General features: G+C 39.5%; 1 protein-coding gene across 1 annotated transcript in view; it reads right to left on the bottom strand.

The window, feature by feature from the left end:
• Window positions 1-16,889, bottom strand: part of CLIC5 (chloride intracellular channel 5) — a 68,544-nt gene extending 51,655 nt beyond the window's left edge. The window contains exon 1 of the mRNA XM_066545934.1: window positions 16,404-16,889. Coding sequence (XP_066402031.1) covers window positions 16,404-16,889 — 486 coding nt within the window. The remainder of the gene's footprint in view (window positions 1-16,403) is intronic.
• Window positions 16,890-22,004: the final 5,115 nt, after the last annotated feature.

The raw sequence follows: 22,004 nt of genomic DNA, 5'->3' as shown, positions 1-22,004 counted from the left end.
TGAGGTTACCTTTAGCTCACTGAAAACATTGTTTTTCAGCCTCACTGAAAACATTGTTTTGATCTAGGCAGGTGGTTTGAACAAGTTATATCCCAGGACCATTGGCTCTGGAAGAGAAGATACTGCCAGCTATGAGCACAGTAATGAGGTAATGCTGCTAATGCTAAACCAAGGGGTAGAAATAAAATCAGCTTTCCAAACATCAGCACTTACAAGTTGTGATGCATGTGACCTATTTAGATGTCTATTTTAGAATGAAAAAATATGCCCTAGAATTGTCTAATTTTTTCCACTGAGCCCAGGGTAATGAGATAAACATGTAATGGTCAGACAAATCCTGCAGTAATTTTTAAGTAGAAGAAATCTATGGCTTTAGAGCCTGATTCCTGTGCCTGTGCCATCCCTCACTCCAGAAGTTGTGTGTGCCTTGTGCTTCTGAAAGTCAAACTCTAGATGTAGCAATTTCAGTAGAGCCTCAACATGTTAAAGCATTCAAATCCTTCCCTCCCAATTACTGTCTGGGTTTAGTGGTGTGTTATAATTACTAATTAGTTTGCAGATGAAGATTGTTGTGCTGAGGCTCAGCAAAGCAGAAGGGAAACTTTGCAATACAAAGGGAGCAAAGGTGTCCTGCAGCCATTTCCATCCTAACCCAGATATAAACTGCTGCAGGGATGGGCCAGATCCCACCTGGCTCAGGGTGCTCTGGGCAGTGCTGCCTCTGGGAGGTGCCTTCCCCATCTGCTCCCACCTCACCCCCTGCCCCAGGACCTGATATGGGTGCTCAGAGGCTACAGAAGTTGAGGAGTAAATACCACACATCTGGTGTTCCAGCTCTGCTTTTAGGTATCCATGGAAAGAATAAGCTAGCCCACCTCAAAAAAAAAAAAAAAAAAAGAAATCCCTCTGCTTTACAAAACTACCCCCATGGAATCCCTAGAAGAGACCAAACATAACAGACAACATAACTTGTTCATATAATGCTGGTTTTTTTTTAAAAAAAAGAGATTCTGGAAGCTGAATTTAGGATAAACATTGTAGAAGGCAGTGAGTAGGAGGAAATATATATAGATATATGGATACATATATATATATATATTTATATATGCACTGCTTTAGGAATCTACTCATGCATTTACTGCTTTTCTGTCATATAAAACTGACTTATCACTTACATCTGGGTGGAACCTTTCTGACTATAATGGTTTTTAGTGTCTACACAGCTCTTTTGTGTATTATGAAATCAGCTCTTTCTTTAGCCAAATTAAGGGTAAGATACTGATAAATAATTAGTACACTCTCATTTTACTGCAAAGAATGAGTCACTTAGTTTGGCCTATCATTTTCTCACAAGTCAGAAGTAGCAGAGGCTTTGAGTTACACAGAAGAACATTAGACACTGAATTATGAACTCCTCATAAGCCAAGTCATTATAGTGTGAGGTTTATGAGATATAGAAATGAATATGAGCACATCACCCCATTAATAAAAGAAGAGGACGGCTTCAGAAAGGGAACAGCCATGTCCCTACGTAAGACTCTATTGTAGGTGAGCCCTGGTGCACTATCAGCTTTCACAGGCCTGATCCAAGCTTCACTTCCAGCAAAGATTTGTCCCGAGGGGGTGAAGCAGAGGCCAAGCATCCAGAATGTAACTCTATCAGTTCTCCAGCACACTGCTACGTTACCAAGAAGGATCAGAGCACAAAGCACATCCATCCCCCAGTGCTTCCATCCAGCTCCTTCCATCAGAGCAGGTACTGCAAGTTTTATACGACACAGGCAACGTTTTTCATTGTTGGGATGAAAAGATGTAAAAGCTTGGTGCAGCTGCAGTAAATGCAGTAAATGGTATTCAGGGCTATGATTTTACCAGGGAATTATTTAACTGCTTAATTGTCAAAAAACCCCCACACCTAAGCAGCAGCCAGGGTTTTAATGGGTTATGGAAACATCTCTTCCAGAGGCAGTTCTGAATTACTGGCAATTTCCAATTGGATGCTCGTAGTTTTGATATGCAACACACTTAACAAGTTAACAACTGCAAGGAATCAATCCAGGGTTTTTTTGGTTTTGTTTTTGTTTCTTTTTTTAGTTACAATGTGTCATTATTGATTTCTTGTCTGAATTTCAGAAAAATCAGAAGATTTGTCTCAGATATTTGGGCCTAGACAGCAGGTCTGTTCCCATTCCCAAATGTACAAGACATGCAAGGACATACAAAGCTCTTTTCATCAGCCTCATGCCAGCACTCGGTGACCAGATACTTTCCCTTGACTCTAAAGATGTGCAGTGCCTCAAAATGTGTTGGTTTGATGGAAGAACTTTGATTTTGTTCCTTTTTGTAAATTTTCCCACACTCTAGGTAATGGAAGAAAAGACATCAAGAGATACAAAAACAGCTGTGCAGCCTGAATGTTCCAATAAATGGGATGGGATGGAAAAGCCTAGAGGAGAAAACTTTGCACTTCATTAACTGGCCAGTTTGAGGTAACCCACCCCCAGATATTATGAATCCATCACAGCCATGAGCTACAGCAGATCTCCTTTATCTTTTTATTAAAAAGCATTTTAGCTCTAAAATGATCTGGCTGAAACGCTTCTGTTTAGCAGAATGAAACAATTCAGACTGGAGTTTTGCAAAGTTCTAGTCCAAAACCATGGAATTATTTTAATACATAATTATGTTTTCATGTGGATGCAGCATCAAACTTTGTTGTAACATTAATAAGCATTAACACCTTCAAGAGAAAACCTGAAGAGAAAAACTGAACCTGCTGTTCAGTGTGAAGAGGGATTGCATTATGGATTATGATCTCAGTGCTCACATAGAAACAGTCTCAGGTATCCATTTGTAAGGAAGTGGCTCTGAGAAGGTACAAAATCATCTCCTAATGCTGCATTCAGTACAGAGGCTTCTAGAGGGCAGTGGTTTATTTCACTATCATTCCAAAACTGACATTTCAATTAAAAACAAAAGAGACTTCCAACCAGGACTGAGACTGCTCTGGAAAGTGGTATTGTAGGAGATACAATGGAGAGCATGACAGATTGTCCCAAACTGTGGGCCCTATGGATAATGCAGCTGATAAAAGGAGAAATGCAGAAATCCTCAGCCCTTGCTTTTCAAAATGAATCCTCCATGCTTTCAAGTGTGGTGGAGAAAAACAGAACCAGGTAATTGTGATGTACCCATTGTTGTTGACTCACTACTGTCATAGAAGTAAAATTACATTATTTTACTTCCAAGTCTGCAACCCAGTAAGTAATGCCTATTCCTGTCTTGTTTTACAGGAATTCATCATGCAAGTCCCTTTTTAGATTATTTCTGTTCACTTCTTTGTATACTTCTTATAATAAATTAAGTCTAAATTAATTAAGATTTGAAGTATGAGCATGCAAACTAGGATTAAATCCCTTCCCAAACAAAAGACCAGCACACAACACACTACTTTAATCCTGATTTATGAATTATTATTTGCAGAAAGTGTTCAAAATGGCATGTACAACTCTTGCATATCTCAGGCTAGGCTTCAGTTGCTCCCAGGAATTAAGGCTCAAAGAATGCACAGTTGCTGCTGATTTCATTGGACACATTAGTGTTTCACACTGTTGTTTAGAAAACAATTTGGCTGAGAGCTGAAATTACTTTCTATGTTCTGATGCACATTATTTCTAAAAGTTGAAGCCTTCAGCAGCTCACTTTGAAATTACTTATGACTCAGGCTAGTCCTCATGGGTTTACACACTGGCATCAGTACCTGCAGGGCAGGTAATGTGCATGGATCTGCACCATGGATTTTAGAATCCTTTGCTGTGTAGGTCCTGTTTGGCTTAAGAAAAGGGCCTCTGGATTTTTGCTCCCTGATAAACTCACACTGGATCAGTGTGAAATAGCAGGGCTCAACATCCTTACATCCCTCTGTGGCAGCAAAGTTTAACCTCTGGTGATGCCTCTGGTCAATGGCAGTGCTGCTAGCCTGGGTTAATGGAGCTGGCTGACCTTGAGCCTCTCAGTGAACTGAAGAACTCTTCCATTCTCCTTAATAAATTGCCTTCATTCATTTTTCATTTCACCTTTTGGTACTTCTGTGATAAACTTTCCACAAAGTTTGCCAGCTCACTTGCCTTAGTGCATCACCTCAAGCTGTTATGAAGTGAACTGCGAGTTCTTTGTTCTTTTTTTCCTTCCTAAGAACTTCAAAGTAAGAGTTCAACATCTTGCAGCACCTGAAGTTGACTTGGTGATACTCCATTTTAGGTTTGGTTGGGTTTTTTTGCTTGAGGACCCTTTTCACTGCAGAGTTAATGCAAACAACCAGGATGGGTTGAAGCAAGGTGGTGAGTTCAGCCCACATGTGTACTTCTCTTCTGCAAATGCTCTTTTACATTAGCAGATTTTTGCTGGTGATCAGCAAACCTAGCTCATTAGGACTTCAAAGAATATGTTCCACATCCTTAAGTGAAAGATGGTTGTGGTAATTCTTGAAAAGGTGGTTGGCTTAAGACCAACAGTACATTTTTAGTGAAATTCATCACTGAGCACAGTCTAAATAACAGTAGTGCCTTATTTAAGTCTGTCAGAACTGGGAATACTGGGTGATCTAACCAGAAGGACATAAGGGGTTTTTTTGCCTCTTAAATGGAAGATTTTCCAAAAAAAATTCCATCTTTTGCCAAATCACAAATTTTGACAAAGCATGTAGCAGGTATCACTTTCATAAGAAAAGTGTGGACCCTTGGCCACTGGCTGCAATACCTGGGAGCAACCTCACAGACCACCAAAATGTCAAAGCCCAGTTTGTCTTTGCAGTGTCGCTGCTCTGACACAACTCTGCTGCAATTCTGTAGAAAATGGACTAGGCTTTCCTGTGAGACCTACATCAGCTGGAAAAGTTCTAATGAGATATGGACCCCTTTACTCATTATTAGCAACTTCTACCCATTTCTAGCCAAGCAGCAAGTCAGAGTTGATACCAGACTAATTAATAAATATATATAAAGGTATCTCATGATGTTGAGAGAAAACTAAATTCCCCTGCAGAGGGTGGCAACAAACAGAGATTCTCCAGTTAAGCCTTGCCTACAGGTTCATACAGAAAATTGACCTTCAGAGAGGAAAAGCAGAGTTCAGAAGGGTGAAGTTGTGTGTGCTGTGAGGTTTGACTCCTCTCAGCTCTGGATCTCGACTAGGTGGAAGTCTGTGAGGGAGTTTCTGTCATCTCTGACCATGCTGGGTCTCCTGAGCAGAAAAAGATGACTTTGGGGTACAGAATTATCAAACTAACAAGCTCTGCAATTCTCTCATATGCCACAAGAGATCTAGCAATTAAACAACAAATTCAAAGGTAATTGAAAGGTAATTAAAAGGTAAAGCCCTTTTTAGAGAACTAAGTATATAGAATAAAAAGTGAAAGTAAGTTAGCCAGGTCATCTATCACTCTCCCAAGATACAAACCCTGCACTTTATTATTGTAAACCAGAAAAAAAAAAAAAAAAAGCTGTAATGAAAATGAAGGGGAATCCACACATAAAAACTTCATAGTGCAAAGCTTCATAAAATCAAAGAGGAGGACTCAGAGCCACTGGAAGTAATACATGTGGGAATAGTTACAATTGATAGGGCTGATAGTGCCACTGTTTTTTAATGCTTCCTAATTCTTTCCCCATTTACACCCTGTTTTCAAGTCAGTGTAACTTTTGCCAGACTTTAAAAAGGGAGCTTTTAACACTGGTGTTTTCTTTATTCATCCAAAGGACTTCAGACACCCAAAGATTTATCTTGCAATGCACTCAGCCACTGAACTCTGATTCCCCAGGCTACATCTTAAAACAAAAGCTCGAAAGTGAACAAAAATTCAAGGAAATGACCGAATTTCCCCAGAATCAACAGCAAGCTAAGAATAGATTCCTGAACTCCTCAATGCCAGCTTAGTCAAACCATTGTCAAATCAAAATACATTGGTTTTCCCAAGTGTTCAGAACTCCATAGTCATGGAGTACACTCTCCATCCAGGTAATTATGTGAATATATATACAAGTACAACATTCTTGTACACAGTATTTTATGGGCACGTTTCCAAAGACATTCCACCAGCCCACCTGTCACGCTCTGCTTGGAAAAATCTGCTTGGAAAATGTGGCCTTCAGTCTGTTTCTTTTTTTTTTTTTTTTTTTTTTAATTAACATAAGATGTACTTGGTTACCATCCCCATGAGTCACACAGCCCAGTCCTGACAAGTTAATTGTTAAGTGGAATTAGGCAGCAGAGCGTTCTTTGGTCACATCCTTGCAGGGACTTGGCGAGTGCGGTCTCCTCCCTGGCTGGCGGTCGGGAGGGAATGCCAGGCTGGCTGAGCTGCTGGCTGGGCTTTTATAGCCAGCCTATTTTTAGCTGTTATCAGCCCCTGGTGCGGGGCCAATCCGCGCCCGGGGCCGCACAGAAACTCTGCCCTGGCCAAACTTCACTGGCAGCAATCTCCCAGGGAGGGGCCAAGTGACTCTGAATTTGCTGCTCTGAACTTGGGCTGTTCTGTATTCGGGCTCCTGCAAGGCGCCAGCGCACCAAGGACACGCGTTAGGACCGTGAGCAAGTTACTGATTCAACAGATAAGCATCCTGCCTATATTTGGTGAAAATGAGTGAATTTAAGGGGCCTCATGAAGTCCAATAAGTGATGCAATCATTCAGTATGATATACATATAAATCAATCTCTGGTGTTTTTACAAAGGGGGTGATTTTTATGTCACCGTGTAAGTATGTACTGTGTAACTGGAAACTACTTACTGTGATTATTTACAAATCCATGTGCTCACCAAAGAAAGGGAAGACAGATTGGTGCCTCTTCAAAACAGGCCACATGGTGTATAATAGACTCTTGACACTGGACCTTTGTCCAACATATTCTTTTAGTAAGTTTTCGGAGCAATAAGACCTTGTAGTAGCATTAGGCTTTGTTTGAGGAATTAATTTGAAATAGTGAGAAAATGTGCATTAAAATTAGGAAGAATTTCTGATGATATTAAGAAAAATAAAAATTTTATAATTCAAATTAGTTCTCCTAGTATTTCTGTTTACTGAGGACTTGCCAGTATTATTTGGGCACCTCACTGGCCATTTCTGGCTAACAGAGACCCTCTTGCAATGAGGGGCCACCCAAAGTACCAATGTTACAGCTAAGGATGAACATTTTTATAGAACAAGTATAAATGTGGGCAAATATAAAACACTTCTGCCGATCAGATTTTTAATCAAATAGATTTTAAATTAATCCAAAAGTGGTACAAATACATGTGAGCAGAGGTCTGAAGAGTGATTAAATATCTATATTTCCGATGCAAAGCTTCCACTCTTTCCATTTGCTCCTCAACCAGGCTTCAAGTTACAGGGACACAGTGCTGAGGTCTCCCAAAGCACAGCAACATAGACATTTCACCTCAAATAGAATTTGTTTACTCAAACAATCACAGGTATCTTAAAACAGGAGGTTATTAAAAGAATCTTTTTGCTGCTTGTTTAGTTTAGCTATAAAAGCAGAAGCAACCTGAGACAAGATGCAGCTGTGAAAAAAAAAGGCACCTTTGTGTAAAGAAAATATGTGCAGAAGGGGATTACTATGACAACTGGCAGAAACAGAGACAAAAAGGATTGGCTGGTTTAGCCCCAAAACATCTGAGGTTGTCTAAGCCTAAACTGATTTTTAAAAGAGCTAAATGCATGAATGACTACTAATGGACCATGCTGGCACAAGAGCAAAGATGTTTTAACTGCACATAAATAAAGGTAATTTTGAAATTAAAGTGTCAAACCTTTATAGCAGTGACATTCTGAAACAGATTTCCAAAATTAATGATAATAGTAATAGTTTCTAAATAGACTTTGATCACTTTATGAATGAAGTATTGCATGATGAGGCTGTCTGTAACAGAATACTTGATTTCATGTCCCAAAAAGTCACATCCAGTCCTATGAATTTATTTTTCAGATTACCTAGAATCCTCAAAGAAACCATCTTAGTCAGTGTGCAGATTATTTCTACCTTTCTGTGCCTCATCTTTTATAAAACTATAAGCAGGAAGATAATGGTTTTCTCTCAGAAGATGTGTTCTCGAGTTTTACTTCTTTAACACCTGCATGGAGCCTGCAACAGAAAATCAATTAACTTGTAAATCAAAATCCTGGTTTTGAACACTGCTGGATGTACTGAAACCAGACCTGTGCACTGACAAATTCACCTCCCAGCTATCCCTGAGCACATCATTGTAACGTCATGAATGTCACTGACGTCTTGCATTACCAGAGACGAACAAATTCACCTACAAACAGTACAAATTCACCTACAATTGTTTCACTAATTGATGTGAAAAAGATCACCTAGAGATCTAAATATAAAAATCATACCTGCAGATGACAAATAAATGACTCATTTTAGAATGACACACTTCCTCCTTTTCTTCTGCTACACAAGTCAGTTTCATACAGGTTCATAACATTTTCCACAAAGAAGTAAATATTTTTTATGTGGCCACAAATACATAAAAATATTTATATGTCTCGTTTCAGCCACAAACAAAGTTATGAGAGGACATCGAGTAATTCTAAATGAACTAGTAAATACAGTGGCACAACAGTGGAAAATTTGCCTCCAATGCAGGGTCTTATGACCCAAAGAAACAAAGAATTTTTCTTTTCCCAATTAAAATCTTAAGCTGTGTTTGAAGCAGTATCTAGGAATTCAAACTCAGTATGTTCAGTTAACTTTTCTCTTCTACTGTGGTGTCTGAAATAAAATGTAATTCTAAAACAAATACAGTTGAAAGACACATATATGGGGATTGCTGTTTAAAAAAAGATAAGATTTGACTGAAGTTAAAGGAAGAGTGCTGGATCTCAGTCTTGGAAAAATGATAAAATGTATTAGATAATTTTATCTGGTTAATTTAGACAGTAAGGGAACAGCAGAAGTGTCCAACATCACACTGATCACTATTGCACTTCAGTTGTTGCTGAGTGGGGACACTGAAACAAAAAGGGAAATTAAATAGCCTGAAAAAAGAAATTCATCAATCCAAAGTTTGTTTCCAGATGTCCATTACTAGAATTCACTTAAGTCCAAGATTTGTATTTAAACTGTCACTGGTAGTATTCCATTTATTTAACTTCAGGTGACCAGGCCATTGTTTTCAGTGAAAGTTTATGGCTTGATGCAGTTGCCTAAGCCTAGATATACAGCAGCATTTGGAAGGATAGCTGAGGAAATCCATAAACATATATGAGACAGGATATATGGGCCAGGAAAGAAGCCTTTAGACATCTAAACCAGCAGGGGATGCCCGTGGTTGGAAAACTGAATTAGGCCCTGCTCCATACAATGAACAGAGTCGACCTAACAAGTAACCTTCCTCTACAGGTGGTGCTTGCACTTGGCCACAGGAATTAACATCCCATCATGCTATTTCAGATAGCTTTTTGTTGCAGAAAGAGCCTAGATATCCTGCAGAGGTGTAGTTAATGGCTTACAGACACACCTTCAGTTGGATGAGCCAAATCCAACCCTTGATATCTAAAGAAAACAAAGAGCAGAGCAGAAATGCTGCTTTCCTTTTGCAGACTCCAAAATAGTTGACATATTATCATCACTTGTTGCTCTGCAGGGATTATGCATTATTTTGCATTTGTAAAATCTTTGTCTCAGTAGAGCTGCTCTCTAGGTACTTCTAAAATAAGCAATTCAAAATAATACAAATTTCTCTGTTTTGGACAGGATTCATTTAACAGTTGACAATACTGCTACACAGATAAGTTTTCAAGGCCAGCAAAAAATCAATCCACAAATCCAAACATTTTTCACTCCAAAAATGTAGGTGCTGAGATGTTTCAAAAAAAAACCAAACCAGTCCATGCTGGGATAAGAGCCTTGTTTTCAGAACATCAAAGAGAGTATCACAAGATTAAATATATATAAGGAAAACAAACGAGTAAATAAATCCTGCTTTAATTTTCTTTCGGTGTGACCTCCATTACTTACATTGTGTTTGCCATTGCTGCAATCACTGTGCAGGGACAATTTCCTAGATAATCCAGGTCTGTATTTTGAAGCTGTTGCTACGCTGCTGCTCTATGCCCGGACACCGCTGTGGCTGGAGCCGCGCACTGAGGGGGGCACGGAGCACCAGCTCCAAACGGACTCATGGACCTTTCCACAGGTGCCTGAGTGAGGCACAGACTCAGCAAGGGTTGGAAGCAAGACCTTTTCCCCTTTGTATCCAAAAGATTAAGCAAACTGCTCTGCCCTGCTGCTGAAACACATTCTGCTTGTGTCTGATAGTTGGGGGAGTGGGTGTTATCTGCAGCAGAACGGCTGTCACTAATCTTTTCACACACACACTCACACACACACACACACACACACACAGAGTAATTTGGATAGGCATAAATCCAGCTGTGAAGAGACCCACAGCACGGTTTTCCTCCTCAGAAAGAAGGGTTAGTAGCTATTTGGTTTATATATGAAGACTTCAGAGATTACCAGTCTGCTGTACATGACAGAGTGGAGGAGGGAGCCATAAAGCCACGCTGGGTCTGCACAGTGATGTGGAAGTGTTAAGGGTGTATCTTATTTTCTGAGTTAGCAGAGCAAAAGCTCTGGTGAGGTGTCCTTCACACTGGATTTATGTCAGAGCAGCTCTCTGACTCCAAAACCATGCTGTTTTCAGTGAGGGGTGATCAGAGTCTGATCACACCACTAAGAGAAACCTAAATTCTCACAGAAGAGAAACCTAACGCTCTACAAGTCAAATGGCAGCCACAAACTGTGCAGTACTACTGGTTACACCTGCTTGCAAATGGGCAAGACTGTTACTGAAGCATTTATTGGGAAAACATCAGGGCTGGAGGAACCATACAAATGTTAAAGGATTCAAAAATACATTAAAATAGAGCAGATAAAGTGTTCTGACTAGAGAGTTGGATAAATGATGAATTAAAGAGGTGCTTGCTGTAGTAATTTTTATTAGCATTGCTATGTGCACTATCTGTACCTCCAAACTGGAGCTTAAGAATTATATAAATTAACTGGAGAAAGACTGGAAAAGGTCATAAAAATGACCCCTAAAAAAAAAAAAAAAAGACCAAACCACAAACATTAAACCACTCAATATTTAGAAATGATGACTCAAGCTTGAAGGCAAGCTGAAGGACTTGTTTAGTTCAAGAAAGCAAAGACTGAAGGAAATTTGGTCTGTGTCTTCTATATACATAAAGGTATTGTATATTAAAAAGAAAAATAGCATAATTCAGAGCAATAGAATTTTACTAAAGGAAAATATTGTCTCAGGACAATAATTAAGCATTGACAGAGACTAATTGTTTTAGTGCTGAATGGGCATCACTGAATGTTCCCAAAGAAGCATCTGTTAGGGATAGTCTAGATAAGACTGAGAGCAGAAGGACACATTACTTGGTATTCCAGACTTGTATTTCTATACTTAATTGTACTTGTAAGGTATCTCAAGCTATTTGCAGGAATAAACAACCATTAATTTCATTTTAATTATCAAAACAGGCATCACATTAGGATATTGGCTCCCCATGAGTCATTTCCCGCTGTGTACATGTTAACTTCAGCATCTTGGTCTGTAAATCTGCCAAGACTGGAAGATTCTGAAAATAGTTCTTGGATCTTTTCTTTGCTCAGATTGCTCAGTTAACGCTGTTTAAAAGGTGGATTATGAATCATTCAACCTTTTTCTAAGCTTATTATTAACCAAATAATAGTTGCTTACTTCTGTTAGATTCATTATTTATAGTATTTTTAAAGGCCAAAATGTTATAAAAAGACAAACTATAATTTTATGTACATATGGAGAGTTACAGCTGCCACCTGGCTTCAGCCTGAATTTACCTTTCTACCTGCAAACCTGGTGGAGAAGATATAGCTAAACACCAGCCTCATGTGCTGTATTGGAGTCAATCAGAAGACTAACTGGTTTCCATTGCTAGGAGGAATCTGGACACCCAGTTATGCTTACAAATATCTAACAGCCCACAACTGCAAATACAGCTGTTTTCCTCTGTAGATTTTGAGTATAGTAAGAAATGCTCAGTTCTGCTAAGCAAAACACCAGTTTAACCACTAACTTCTGACTGGACATCCATGTGGTTCTGATCTCTTCAAATTATACGTGCTTAAAATTAGATTTGTCCAGTGACTTCAAGTTCTGAACCATTAATACACATTCCTAAACAGAATTTTCTCAACAGATTCCAGAATGCTTCATAAAACAAGAGAAAAGCCAACTCATTAGGAAGAAGTGTGATTTCCCCAGTGACACAATGAGTCTCACTGTCCCCATGAGGAACATGGTCTGTCATTCTCAACAGTTCAGCTCAACCTGGGGAGTCAGTAGGGAAAAGCACAGAGTTAGGTGAGCCACCAAGTTGGAGTCCTCAGGTAATCCTGGCTTAGAAATCAAAGAACCACAGAATCATAGAATTGGTAAGGTTTGAAATAACACCAAGTCCAACTGTCAACCAGCACCACCACCATGTTCAGCATTAAACCAAGTCCTCAAGTACCACATCCACATGTTTTTGAATGCCCAGGGATAGTGACTCCACTTCCCTGAGTGGCCTGTTCCACTGCCTGACAACCCTCTCCATGAAAAAAAAAAAAAATCCAAATATCCAACCTAAACCTCCGCTGGCACAACTTGAGGAATTTTCTCTCATCGTGTCACTTGTTATGTGGGAGCAGAACCTGACCCCCACTGGCTCTGCGCTCCTTTCAGAGGGTTTGGAAAGCAAGAGCTCCCCGCTCCCTCAGCTGCTCCTCATCAGACCTGTGCTCCAGCCCCTTCCTCAGCTCCATTCCCTTCTCTGGACATGCTCCAGGCCCTCAATTTCTTTTTTGCCATGAGGGGCCCAGAACTGAGCCCTGGATTTGAGGTGTGGCCTCAGCAGTGCCCAGCACAGGGGACAGTCACTGCCCTGGCCCTGCTGCCACACCATGGCTGGTGCAAGCCAGGTGCCTTTGGTCTTCTTGCCCACCTGGGCACACCTGGCTCATACTCAGCTGCTGTCACCAGCACCCCCAGGTCCTTTTCCAGCTTTCCAGACACTCTTCTCACAGCCTGAAGCACTGCAGGTGTTGTTGTGACCCAAGTGCAGGACTCAGCACTTCAAATGAGGGAGTGGGAAACATCTTGTTGGAAAAAAAAAATGTCCTTTATTTTCCAGCTCCTGACTTAATTAAATTTTACAGAAGGATACCATAATTCCAAACAGCTAAATGTGTAGGTTCTGATTCTTAAATATAAGCATTGGTATCTACTAAAAGGACAGGAGGCAACAAGCACAAATTTAGATACACAAAATTCCATTTAAAACAGTTTTCCCATGATGGTAGGACATTAGAATGGTTGCACAGAGAAGTTGTGGTTTCTTCATCTTTGGAAACATTGAAAACCAAACATGACCCTCAGCAAGCTGTTGTAGGTGATCCTGCTCTGAGCAAGGATTGGACAAAGTGATCTCCAGAGATGCTCTCCAGCATCCATAACTCTGTTACTCCAGTGCAGTGATCCAACAGGTGCGGGCTGATGATGCTAAACCACAGCACAGCATTGGCATTTTTGCCTAACACAAGGTGTTTATTGCTTAGGGTAAAGAATTGCCTCCCTTCTTTTGGGAACTGTATTCCTATGGCACAAATGAGTACAGAGAGACTATAATCTGCAGTCAGTCTCAGGTCATCAAAAAACCAGAAAGGCAATAATTTTCTTCTGAAAGAAAATTGGAGGACTGCTTTTTAAATAACAACTTAAGCTTCAGGAAAACAAAAAAAGTTAAAATTTTCAAAGAAACCCAAATCTTCAGAACAAATATCATGCTCAATAGGAAACTACAGTGTACAGGGGAGAAGGCTGGACCTTGGAGCTATGATTGGGTCAGGCTCTCCTGTGCACTCACTAACACAGCTTGTGTGCCAGTCATATTTCTGTTCAAATTGCAAAGGCTTTTGTTTGAATAAATTACAGAGTTATTGAAAAGGCATTAAGGTGGCTGTGACAAGCCTGGACGTGCTGGAGTCACACAAACAGATTCATGTTGTTACATGCTGCATTCTGCTGTTAAAGGCACAGGGAATTCCTTTTTTACCTTGTGGCACATTCTGAAATAGCCCACTGACATGACATAGTTACCAAGCACTGATAATCACTGAAAAATGAGTTAAAGTGATGTAAACATTTTCTTGGTGTCTAATGAATGGACTACTGTAAACATTATCCATCCAGCTGCACTGTGAGTTAGATACCATTTAATCTTCCCACTGTTTCTGTTTTTTAGTTCTCTGACACTCACGTTTCCAGTCGTTCACAGAGATTTATTAGGTCTACAAGCAAAGGGAGGAATAAATAGGGGCAGAATTGTCATGATCACTATTGTCCTACAGCACCAGGTCCTGCTGTCACTGTTAGTGTCTGCAGAAAAGTGCAAACCCAGATGAACCCAATTTCAGAGCAACACTGGCCTCAGGTGGACTAGAGACCATGTGAGAAGGGAACCATCTATGAGTAATATTTATTGACACAACTGAGATATTAGCCCCATGTGCAAGACGTCACAGACCTCAGGGATTTCACTACTCTTGTTATATATTATTCTGTGACCTTCCATTTTACAGGCTGACTTTTGCTATCTAGATAATTAAAGAGAGCAATGCTGGATCTGCACTCCATGGAGTTACTGCTTTATTACCTTGACACCAGAAAGATAAAAAACCAAAAAGCCAAAAACTAAACATCAGCACGTTCTCAAGGAGTAAAACACTGTAACAGGAGCTCAGTTCAGTCACCCACCCAGCAGTACCCAGTGCCCTGCCCACTGGGCACAGCATGGATCACCGGAGAGCCTCATGTCTCAGCCTTTCAGCCAGGTGGGGATCTCTTGGGGCTCAAGGACATCTCAAAGACACCAGGCAGTCACGTTTCCAAAGTGAAGAGAGCACAGTTTGCCTTTCTCTCTGGAGTAGCTGATAAGGACCTTTATGGGATAATCAACTACTCTGCACAACAAAAGCAAGGAAAAGGACTTCCTCAGACCTTGTCCCTGACAGTTTTATTCAAAATGCCTCTCTTCTCACTTTTTCAAATTAACCCAAACTACTCTGCTTGAATGGGAACATCTGCACACATTTCTTTTTTTATCCATAGAAAAATAAGACGTTGTTATTTTGAAATAAGAGCAATGTAAAAGAATAAGAAAAATAAAGAGATGATTTTAAAGCCCAAATACAAGTTGCTAACACCATGTAGTTGCTAACCAACAAAATGTAATCAATTGCTGCAACTTTAAACACATACACAGGACTACATGCAGAAATATAAAATTGAATTAATGTCACAGCTCTTACTTTGACCATATAACCAATATATTTTAGTAATGACCATGATCCAGTAACAGAAATAGGACAGGTGCTGTTTCAAGGAGTCATTTAACCAAATAATGACTGCTGAAAATACTTCTCATTATGTGTTGTGAAAAAATCTCTTCTCCAGCTTCCAAAACACCCATGGAACTGAGAAACAGATTTTGATAATATTATTTATGTTGAAAAGTGACAAACTTCATGAGGCTTCTCTTGAAATGACAGAATATTATAATAATGGTGTATTGTTCAATTCAAGGTACACAAGATCTTGAACATTTTTATATAGTTAAAAAGAAGGAATTGTCAGGCCTGTGTTTCAGCCCAATGAATGATGAGAAAGATTAAATACAAGTGTGTTTCTGAAAGGAATCATAGTGTTTATTCAAGAACACAGGTGTTTACAGTTTTGAGACCTAAGTAATCCTTTATAAGGTGAGAGAAGGTGTGAAAGCCTTCTCAGTAATTTATACCTAACTGGAAATTAATGAAAATACATATTGAAATTGTTACAGAAATACTTACATCTAAATATTGAAAGAAACGAAAGAAAAACTTCTTTCAGGGATGAGCATTATTAAAACTATATATTCAGTTTTCTTCATAGCATTCACAGTTATTAATTTTGAGCTCTCAGTTACTAGATAGTGAAGTGCAGGGATAGCTGAACTAGCTCAACTAAGTAGTAGCAGCCTAGCTGTAACAGCAGAGAGATTTCCCAGAATAAATGAATTGCAGCAACAATCAGAATACCTGCACCATACTGCCATTTGAATGAATAAATCCCAGGCATTTCCACACAACACAAATCACCTCTTTCTCTGCTTACAGATGCAAGAGGTAAGTGAAGAGATTGGCTCCCTGCAGCAGAGTTGAGAACAAAGCAGTGGGTAGCTGTATTTCACTGATTTGGAGGACACACATATTGATTTGGGGTTTAAAAGTAGAGTATGCTTAGGAGCACCCAGGTTCTTACCTTTACAAAAACAGAAATCTCAAAATCTTCCTGAAAGTTGTTTGTTTCTCCAGAGTTATTGTTAAGGGGAAACTTGAGGGAAGTTGAAGAGTTGGTAAAAGTGCTCTGTCTCTGACGAAACTGGAAATCCGGAGGAAAATGCAGGTTGCTCTCAAACGCTGAGCCCTCTTCATCTTTATCTTCCAGAATTGGGCTCATTAGATCCATCTGCTGCTGTGGGTAGTCTTCTTCAGCACCATGGTGAGATGAAGAATCATCTTCTCCATCACTTCCATGCTGAGAGGCCACAGAATTATTACAGCTATCTTCTGAGTTCTTACTACCATCCATGTTTTCTGGGGTATTAGTGATGGAAAAAGGGGATGCTGAATCTTCATGGACATGATCAAAAAGATCAGCCCCTTTACTTTCCTCAGAATCTGAAACCTCAGAGACACTGCTGTTGTTAGCATTTTCATTGATTTCAGTGAAGACTGGATCTTCCATGGCTGCTGGCTGGTGAGCTTTGCCTGCCTGCTGGTACCTTACAGACTACAATTAAAGTGAGATGTTGACAGACAAGGCTCCTCAGGAGGAAACAGAGTCTGTGGTGTACTTTCTGAATGCTCAGCTACACATGGCAGATCTCCAACAATCATTTACTGAGAGCCTTGAATCAACAACTGCACTTCCACCAAGTAAAAGGCTGTCTCACTTTTAACCCCTTTGTCGATCTGACTCCTGGAAACTGTATCTCAAGAGGTGTAATCAGCTGTTCCTCCAGATGTTGCCTGGATAAGTATAGCAAAAACCAGCTAAAGAACCTATCAATACTAGAAAGCTACAGTTAAAAAAATAAGTATTCTTACATAGGAAGTTGAAAATAGTTCTACTGGAAATCTTATTTATGTAAAGAGGTATAAATGCGGACTTCACCCACTCACTCATATTTTCACAAAATAGGAGTAAGTTTTTTCACAAAAACTTCAAGGAAAAGCAAGGCAAAACTGCCTCAATAATACAAGCAATCATCTACAACATTTTAGTGGTTACTTACAAAATCATCAACAACTGAAGAATATTTATGAAAAAACTACCCAAAAAATTGTAAAGAGATAAATTTTATCTCTTTCCAACATTGCCACTCGTTCACTTTGGGGGCCACACATTTCACATTTGGCATTGTCTTCCTCTGAACTATAAACTAGGGCCAAAAACTGTAAAAGCTCTCATGAGCTACCCTGGGAATATAGGAAAAGAAAGCAATGAAGAAGTATTAATCATGATTACATATACATAATGCATCAATTATAATCACATTTTGGTTATGTATCTCCATGTTGTAAAACATACACTGTAGAAATCTTGTTTGCCACCTTGTGTATACAGTACCTTCTCTCTAATGAACGGAGAGACACACCAAACTGCACAGAACCTAAAGTGGTGAATACTGCCAGCTTTAGCAAAGAATTAACTGCCCTTATAGAGACAGATACACATTCCAGAGCAACTGAATTCAACAGACCTGAAACTTCTGGAATATCCAAACCTGCAGTTATCAGATTATTATAAAGTTACCAATCTATTAAAGTCATGAGAACTTCAAGCCTTATTGACTAAAGCCTTTTGATCTCCGTGTTTACTGCATCTGGATTACATAGATTATTACATGAATTCTTATAAACGAATATTTAATCTTTTGGAGTTGAGTCAAAAGGAAAATGAAGGTGTACTCCTGGCCCAGCCTTGTAACTTCCTGAGTGGTAACTGCCACAGCCAGGTTAGATTTCTTAAAGAAATAAAGAAAAGAAGTGAAAGAGAAAGATGGTAATTCAAGCCATTCCAGGCAGAACAAGAAGGGAACACAAGATGTTTCACAGTGTAGGACAGCAGGTGCAGCCTGCCTGGGATTTATGACTGTAGTTAACTGCCATTACCCTTATATTAAGAAGTTTAGAGTAATAATAATAGTTAAATATCAAAAGCAAAGCAATATTTCATCGTATTTAAACGTAGGGCTCCTAGATAAGCAGAAAAGTGCCAAGATCATGGTCACAAACAAGTTTAATCACTGTGATTGTACAGTACAAATATGCAGGTAAGTATCAGAGATCAATGAGATCTCTCAGTTCTCGAGGGCATTTCTGGCCTGCTGCAACTCAAGGACTGCAAGGATACATTACTCATTACCAAGGCCTAATTTCAACTCTTACTACCCCCTCATTCCTGCCTGGCACAAGTGGTCCATCACCAAACAGGACAAAGCACATCTCTTTAAATTAGCTGTATGTAACTCAGCCACAATTCCTCACTAAATCCTGGAAATCCTAACTCAGAGATTCTGAAATGGGTGCTGTGTAATCTGTCTTGCAAACTTCTAACACTCAAGACCAAGGCTAATGATAAGACCGATTTAAAATCATGAACTTAAATTACTGAAGTTCCAGAAACTTCACAAAAGCAATAAAACAGCAGGTAAGTTTTATAAATTCAACTTCTTTTAGGACTACTTTTCACTTCTAAGAAAACACTTGGATTTCTTCATATGTTGTAGAAAGACAAATGTATTTCTGCCTGGGTCTGTTCAGCTTGCTCTCAGCATGACTTTGATCAGCAACTCCCACTGATCTTCAACCCCTTCTTACAGAGTGCTTGCAGGATTAAACTCCTGGGATCATAAAAACTCTCTCCTTAATAACTCACCTTTGAGTTATTAAGGAGAGTTTGAGGGGAAAAAAAGAACACAGAAATATGCACGACACAAAGAACAAAGTCCAGTTGTAGTCCAGTCCATGACATTTTTTTTTCCCTCCATGAAGACATTTGCAGGATGCAGCAGCACCTGCTGGAGGGTTTAAAATATCAGAAGTAAAACAAGGAGTAAGAGCATAAGGTGAGTATTATTTAAAAATAAATACAGTTCATGTGGGTTTCTTTACTGTGAGTTATCCAAGTTCTTCTTTCCTCTGCCACCCTCCAAGAGCAACGAAAGTGATCATTAGGTGTCCAGTGAAATGGGAATTCTCTCCTGCACAGAAGTGAGAGGGAAGAGGTTGTATGAGGCAGGAGAGCAAAAAAAAGGTCTCAGCACAACTAAAGCCCTCTGAGTAACAGTCCCACCCTAAAGCCATGAGAATGCAAGATTACAAAACAGAGATCACCAATCTGATCCATTCCCTAAATTCCTCTGCTCCCAAATCTATAAGGTGTTGAGTTAATGTGGGAGTTAGTAACATAATACTTTCTGCTGCTAATTCTGTAATCCAGGTTGTGTCACTGACCATCTGGACCCACATGAGCCATTGGTAATCTTGGTCACCAGCTCTGCAGAAACACAAAAACCACAAGCAGTAAAGTTCATAAAAGGACAAAGAACATGAGCAATAGAACTCCTCACTTTCAAGAGAAGCTTGGTTTTTACTTTATGACTGAATTTCTGATTTTACTTCAACTTTATTCTTTTTAAAGGAAGACATACCAGAATCAACAAGTCCAGTTAGCATACTTAGACACAAGTTAAAATTTTGTTAGTGTTCAGCACCTGGAATAAGCAGATCACTGATTCTTTCTACAGTCCAGTGGACACCAACGAGCACCTCAAAGTACATCATAGAAAATGATGGAAATAATTACATCAAAAGGAGATGAAGATGGTCTTTTATACAGTCCAGTTATCAGAGCTCCCCACAATAGATTTGTCTGTTTAGACAGCAAGGCTGATATTTAACTACATTTAGAAGCCCACAAATGGACATCAAAACTGAGCCTAGGAACCCAGATCACTGCCTGGTTCACCCTGCAGAGACACATTGAGCTCAGTTCAGCAGCCCAAACACACAGAGACATTTACTGGTATTTAAGTTGTTTGCTTAGAGCAACTTGATTTATCTGAAGGATAAGGGCAATGACACACTCAGACTGCTGAAGCTACTACTGAAACTTCAGCAGTTTACCCTGAAACCCCAACAGAAATCTGCTCCTCCACCTTGCACTTATTTTAAAAATGACAAGCAGAAGACTGACTGACTTGTAAAGAAATTCCTGCATTGCTAGAGTCAGTTATCCCTCTCCTCCAGAATAGAAGGGTGGAAAGAACAAAGAGTGACAAGAATATCAGATCCCTAAAGAGAGCACCTCACATATTCTCAGAGATTAAGAATCAGAGGCAAAACCCCATATGACACTATTTAGTACAGATTCTGAAGACTTCTACCTGGGTACACCTTTATTGAAGCAATAAATTGCACATACTCTAGACATTCCATAATATTGTAAACTTCAACTCATCCATCAGTGCCACAAGTAGCTTCAGTGGTTCCCTGTTTAGAAATAGCAACCTGCTTTTACAGGAATTTCTCTGGTCATTTCCAGTTGGATATTCCTCTAGTTTTAATGGTTTAATAAAAGAGTCCTTCAGTTTTATTTTTCTCAATGAAGATACTTGCACAATTGAAGCAAAGAGCCTGTAAATCATTCCTCATAACCTGAAGAAATTAAGGCCCTTCAGTTGCTTGCTCTAAAGTATCTTTTTCCAGACAAAGAGATGCAAAAAAAATCTTGAATGGTTAAAACACTCAGAGTTCTTGGAAACAGCTGAACTTGAAACTGAATGATGGTAAACAAAGTTTACTGTCCCTCAGTTTCTGAGGGATCTTTGCATCCCAGAGGATCAGACCCTTCATTTACACTGAAGCGCACTCAATGCAAAATCATGAAGGTTCCTGGCCATTCAGGATGTTGGTTTTACAAAAAACAAAAAACAAAAAAAAATCCAAACCCTCACCAAAAAAAAAAAAAAAAAAAAAAAAAAAACAGAAAACCAACAACAACAACAAAAATAAAACCAAAAAACCAAGTTTTTTCCTTCATAAATATTCAAAATTTTCAAAGCTTTGCGACATGTAGTTCAAGGACATCATCAAAACTACACTGTGGACTCTAGGAGACAGACTGGTCATGGTTTACAGATATACTACAAGGGACTTGCAATAAATTCATACCACTTTGTTTTCACTCCTGGCTGCACTCAATACCTGGAGGAAATCAACCACAAACAAACTCCTGCACCATTTCCAGCCTCAGCTTTTGGCAGCACCTCATCTCTACACAGTTCATCAACATCCATCTAATCCTCTATCCACTGCCAATCTTGCACTAAACAGCGCGAGGACAAGACTTTATCCCACATTATGTTCCTTTATCTGTATTCTATTTGTACTGCAGTAAGAAAAACAAACACACCAAAGAATTATTTCAGAAGACAGTGGTTTGGAAAATGTTCAGGATGACACATTTTACACAGGAGTCAGCACATCCTTGAAGCAGGCATCCAGAAATCCATGTGCTGTTCTGCTGAACTGACCTGGATTCTGCAGTCTTGAGGGGCTGGTTCACGAATCCAGGACCCCACTGTAGTAATGGTGATTCACATTCACCCAGATTTCCTTGCCTGCTGGCTGCATAAAATGCATATTTAAAGCCAACACACCCATAAATTTCACTCTGCATATGACAGACATTTCTCCACTTGGAACCAGACAAACAATAGAAAACCACTTTGCACAGGACACTTAATTCTCATGTTATCAACAGCTTTTAGTTGTTAAAAATACCAGGAGTCAT

Source organism: Molothrus aeneus, chromosome 3, assembly GCF_037042795.1.
Source record: "Molothrus aeneus isolate 106 chromosome 3, BPBGC_Maene_1.0, whole genome shotgun sequence".
NCBI classification, from domain to species: Eukaryota; Metazoa; Chordata; class Aves; order Passeriformes; family Icteridae; genus Molothrus; species Molothrus aeneus.
This window is presented reverse-complemented; position numbering and strand designations above follow the sequence as displayed.